Consider the following 6,067-nt stretch of genomic DNA (forward strand, 5'->3'; position numbering starts at 1 on the left):
AACGCGTTTGCTTTCGGCTTGTAGGGAATGTAGTTCTTAAGCCGACGTTTTTTGGTGGCAGCCAATGAAGAGGGAGCTGTGTGCGAACTACAACGACCAGAATGCTCGCTCGTCATTGAAACTCTCCGCGGGGAAAGCCTGACGCGCACCGGATTATGGGAAATGTAGTGTACAGGTGACCTCGTCTTCGTTTCCATCTATAGAGAGTGGCGGGTAGTTTAAACTACAACAACCAGAATGCGCAGTTTTATGTGTTAGGCAGTTAGAAAACTTTTAAAAAAAACGACCGTATAAAAAGCTCCAAAAGCATATTTTTTTTTAAATAATAACCAAGGAGTTCTAAAATTTTAAAAATTCGCCAAGTGACGGATTTTCACAAAAACGACAAGCGGTTTTAAGCGGGATCTTAAAATGGCTGACACACGTCCGCAGTTTCATTAAAAAGAAAGTCCTTCTGGTTAAACGGTGCGTGTTTCCGAGGGGACGATACATTGTGTTGCACCGCGTCGGAAGCCCGTCTGAATTGACTAAGAAACGAAAATATAATATTAAATAAACCAGAACTGAAGATTTAAACCGAGGGGTTTTCACGCCGTTTATCTCAGATTAACCGAAAGAAAGACGGGAATCGAAAATGCTGATTAAAGTCAAGGTGAGTATGTTATTATTAATAAATTCTAGATATATATGTTTAAATATATCTGTTATCTGACGCGGGCCCGAAACACACCGCTAATTTCAACGCAGTATCATCATATTACGCATCCTAACTCCTCTAGTCATGTTTTATTATAAATAATAACGCTTTGAAACATCACCTACAGTGTTTATTTCTTATCATAAACCCCCGTGCGTACATTTGTTCCTCGTCATTGTACTGGCGCAATGCATTTCACAATGCAACGACTGAAAAATACCGATAGACATTAATAGACTTCTCTATATACCCCAAATCAACGCGAAACCAGTATTTTTTTTCTTCATACAAACAGTTTAATTAAGAGAATTTAACACCCTGAGAAAGACTTATAACGGAAACGCGTGTAATTGAAGACACTGAGAAAGACTTCTAGTGGAAACGTCCATTATTGAATTGAATCTTAAAACGCAGACATAATTTAAAAAATCCCTATATGAGCATAATTTCGATATTTTATTTAGCATCATGCAATCTGAGAAACTACAAAATGGTATCTCTCAGACGTCTACCGGAAACTACAATAGTAGTACAGCGATTCATGTTAGATTTCGACATGTCACATTTTTTTTGGAAAAATACAAAGCGTTATGACATTTCAATCTGTCAGTGTAACCTCCAAGTGTGGGGTGTGTCTCCCTCTGATCGCGTTGAGAGGGGGTTTCATTCTCTTGCACTGTTTGTAGGACAGACCTCTCTCCCCTCTCTCCCCTCCTCCCCTACTTCCCTATCTCCCTCCCCCCATCTCCCCCTCCCCCCACTCCCCCCCACTCCCCAATCCCCCCCCCCCACTCCCCAATCCCCCCCCCCACTCCCCAATCTCCCCCCACTCTCTCCCTCTCCCCCTCTCCCCTACTTCCCTATCTCCCCTCCTCCCCTACTCCCCCCTCTCCTCTCCTCTCTCTTCTCCCCCCTCCCCTCCCCTCCTCCCCCCTCCCCTCCTCCCCCTCTCTTCTCCCCCTCTCTTCTCTCCCTCTCTTCTCTCCCCTCTCCCCCCTCTCCCCCTCTCTCCCCTCTTTTCTCCCCCTCTCCCCTCTCTTATCCTCCCTCTCCCCTCTCTTCTCCCCCCTCTCCCCTCTCCCCCTCTCCCCTCTCTTATCCTCCCTCTCCCCTCTCTTCTCCTCCCTCTCCCCTCTCTTCTCCCCCCTCTCTTCTCTCCCCTCTCTTCTCCCCCCTCTCCCCCTGTTTTAGTTGCAGTTAATCGTTTTTATATTAATTTTGTGTTTTTTTTTTACAGACCTTGACTGGAAAGGAGATTGAAATCGATATTGAACCCACAGATAAGGTAAACTGGTTTCATAAAGATATACTGCCCAGTAATTGTGCAGCCTTCGTTTAGCGCTCCTTTAAAGGGAGGGGCCGGTGATCGTGTTAATAAAGCTAATAAGAGGTGAGAGAATGGATTTTAAAGATGGTCAGCGCTCCTTTAAAGGGAGGGGCCGGTGATCATGTTAATAAAGCTAATAAGAGGCGAGTGAATGGATTTTAAAGATGGTCAGCGCTCCTTTAAAGGGAGGGGCCGGTGATCATGTTAATAAAGCTAATAAGAGGTGAGAGAATGGATTTTAAAGATGGTCAGCGCTCCTTTAAAGGGAGGGGTCGGTGATCCTGTTAATAAAGCTAATAAGAGGCGAGAGAATGGATTTTAAAGACCCTGTTTGTTTGAATCATTTCAGGTGGAGAGAATAAAGGAGAGAGTGGAGGAGAAGGAGGGGATCCCCCCACAGCAACAGAGACTCATCTACAGCGGGAAACAGATGTGAGTCTCCTTTAGTGAGAGCAGGGCTGGGAATCAGACTCCTGTTCCACAGCAGTGTGATCCATTCCAGGTTTTACTACCAGCTTGATCAGCCCCCAGTGTGTCTAGCTAACAAGCTCAGGTGTGTCTGATTATTAAACTCACAGTGAAACCAGGACTGGATCAAACTGCTGTGCAGCGGGAGTCTGATATCCACCCTAAAGTATTGCCATCGCTTCTAATGTGTTTCTGAAGTGTGGGGTGTGTCTCACTCTGATCTTTTTAAACTTACAGCTTTAAAGTCTGTTTCTAAGCTCTGTTCACAATGTCTGCTCTGGTGCTCTGACAGTGTCAGGGTTATCGCCCGCATTGTCAAACACACAAGACGGTGATAATGATCCGTGACGTGGCAGGGAACAGAAAAGCCAGAGGACTTCCTGTAGCGATTTACAGGACAGATCTCAACCCCCCCAGTGCACCAGAGCGGACATTTTGAACAGAGCTTTGAAACAGACTTTGAAGCTGTAAAAAGTTGTCAGGATGATAACAATGAAAATAGAAATGGCAGATCAGTTATTTAAACAGTTATTATTATTATTATTATTATTATTATTATTATTTATTTCTTAACAGACACACTTATCCAGGGTGACTCAGAGTTGTTGCAAGTTATCGCTGTACAAAAGTATCGTATTATAAAATATCACGTTGCAAAACATCATATTACAGGTAAGAGCAGATATGAAAGAACATTAAGAGCAAAATGAAGCATACAGAAGACCATGAGAGAGAATTTGACTAAGCGCAGTTACTTTACAGTAACTATTTCCTTATATGAGTAAAGTCCAGTAAGGACATGCAGTAAGTACAGTAAATAGCTTCAACACGCGGGGACGCGTCGCGCTGTAAGCCAGAGGACCCTGCAGGACCCCCCTGGACTCCCCCTGGACTGAGATTGTCTTTCTCTGTCCTCAGGAACGATGAGAAGACGGCTGCCGATTACAAAATCCAAGGAGGGTCGGTGCTTCATCTGGTCCTGGCTTTGAGGGGAGGACGGGAGGGGCGATGAGCCAGTCCTCCACAATCCCACCATGCACCATTCCCCTGAACCTCACCCCCACCCCCCCCACAGCACGCCCCCTGTAGAATATCTATGATGCGCAACTCCAGTACCAGATTCACCTTTAACAAGAACTGCAGAGACTCGCTGCGTGTTCTCTGCGTGTTCTCTGCGTGTTCTCTGTGTGTGTGTGTGTGTGTGTGTAAGTGAGAGAGAGAGAGAGAGAGAGAGAGGGAGAGAGAGTCTGTTTCTTTTCCTGTGGGTTTGTTCTGTGTAATGTGAGAGAGAGAGAGAGAGAGAGATATTGGAAGAGTTTCTTCTCCAAAATTTGGAAACTAAAAAAAACATCCCAATGTTTTTATTCTTTTGGTTTGAAAATGTTTGCATTTCATGTTATCAAAAATAAACAGATTGGGGGGGAAAAAAAAGTATTTTATCCCTCTATTATACAGAACATGGTTTTATATCAATGATATATAGTGTACAGCACAGCACAGCGAGGCTCTGCCCAGCACACAGCGGGCAATGCCAGCGCACTAGATTACAGCTTCATATAGACCCCACTGTGCTGGGTAGCTGCTGTAGTTCTGTGCAGGGTTTTATATCAGTGTTATACAGTGTGGTCGCGCCAGCATTGCCCTGGGTACAGCATCTGACAGATCAGACAGCATCAGTAGATTCTGTATTACACTGAGGGGCGACGGTAGCACAAGTATAGGGCAGCTGCAATGGGGTGAGGCTGGTAGAATGGGACCACAGTGTGCTGACTATACCCTACATGATCTTCAATGGCAATGCAGACAGACAGTGGCACTGCAATGGCAATAATGGTTCTGTATTACACTGAGGGGCGATGGTAGCACAAGTATAGGGCAGCTGCAATGGGGTGAGGCTGGTAGAATGGGACCACAGTGTGCTGACTATACCCTACATGATCTGCAATGGCAATGCAGACAGACAGTGGCACTGCAATGGTAATAATGGTTCTGTATTACCTGAGGGGCGATGGTAACACAAGTATAGGGCAGCTACATACAATTACATTATTTTGTACACATTATTTTTACATACAATTCCCCATTTATACAGTTGGGTTTTTACTGGAGCAATCTAGGTAAAGTACCTTGCTCAAGGGTACAGCAGCAGTGTCCCCCCACCTGGGATTGAACCCACGACCCTCCGGTCAAGAGTCCAGAGCCCTGACCACTACTCCACACTGCTGCCCCAGGTTAGAAACAGACATGACATCTTCAGATTGTGACGACTGAAAAATGAAAGATTCTTAAATGATTAAACGTAACGATTTTGTTTCTATTCTGCATTTGTACATTTTGTAGTGTTTAAATTAAAACGAGACGTGTTTTGTTTTCCCGGCTGAACTACGTGCGCCCTCTGCTGGAGTCGAAGCGAACAGCTCGCGTCTGTTGTAAATAATTTACCTCTCGGTTTTGTTTTGGCCACGTCGGAGTTAACATATAATAATAATAATAATAATAATAAAAAAGTGGGTCATTTAAAAATAATAATAATAAAAAATTATTAGCGACACGAATGTTTCAAACCCAATCGAAAACTCGCGCTCGCCAGCTGCAGAAAAACCGTCCTCCAGCATCCCACAATGCAACTCCGGGCGAGATTTCTGAAGCAGGGGGCTGAAACGCTAAAGTTTTAACGTTTAAATTCCCATTCACTGTTAATAATAATAATAATAATAATAATAATAATAATAATAATAATATACAGAATATACCGCTGCATAGATCAATGGGTTGGACAGAAAATTAGGAACACGTGCCGTATGCAATTATTTCCAAAGTATGTATTCAATGATATTATTATTATTATTATTTATTTATTTATTTATTTCTTAGCAGACGTTATTCTTGTAATGTATTTTATTTGATTACACATAATTAAAACGCAATTAAAACGATATTTCTCTGACAAATAGATTTTATTTTATTATTATTATTTTTTTTAAGGAGAACGGTCAAGCTGTCGTCGTATCCCTTACGAAAATAACCTTTAGGTTTCTATAGACCTATCGGCCAAATGTCCAAATTCTCTATAAAAACCGAGAGGTTCAAGACAATAGCCTATAGAGTTCTATAGAAATCCTATGGAAGTATTCTATAGGTAACCTATAGGTTATTTTCATAAGGGGTTGCTTCTGTTGCTCAATTTATTGTGCGCACCCTGAAAAAATATCCTCACTTCTATAGCAACTGACAACACACGCACACGCACACGCACACGCACACGCACACGCACACGCACACGCACGCAGACACAGATACACGCACACGGACACGCACACAGGCACGCACACGCACGCAGACACAGATACACGCACACGCACGCAGACACAGATACACGCACACAGACACGCACACGCACACAGACACGCACACGCACGCAGACACAGATACACGCACACGCAAACAGGCACGCACACGCACGCAGGCACACGCACACGCACACAGACACGCACACGCACGCAGACACAGATACACGCACACGGACAGGCACTCTTGTCTCGCGTGTTCCTCTATTAACCAATGACAATGTCAGA

The 6,067-nt window shown here is 43.9% G+C and overlaps 1 protein-coding gene across 1 annotated transcript; it reads left to right on the forward strand.

Annotated features, from left to right (window-relative positions):
* The first annotated feature begins 400 nt into the window (after positions 1-400).
* Positions 401-3,949, forward strand: LOC117398010 (NEDD8). The gene is made up of 4 exons (XM_059020577.1): positions 401-652; positions 1,935-1,982; positions 2,374-2,456; positions 3,411-3,949. The coding sequence occupies exons 1-4, from the start codon at positions 635-637 to the stop codon at positions 3,502-3,504; spliced, it is 243 nt and encodes an 80-aa protein (XP_058876560.1). The 5' UTR covers positions 401-634; the 3' UTR covers positions 3,505-3,949.
* The last annotated feature ends 2,118 nt before the right edge of the window (positions 3,950-6,067 follow it).

This window comes from Acipenser ruthenus, unplaced genomic scaffold (genome assembly GCF_902713425.1).
Source record: "Acipenser ruthenus unplaced genomic scaffold, fAciRut3.2 maternal haplotype, whole genome shotgun sequence".
Lineage (NCBI taxonomy): Eukaryota > Metazoa > Chordata > Actinopteri > Acipenseriformes > Acipenseridae > Acipenser > Acipenser ruthenus.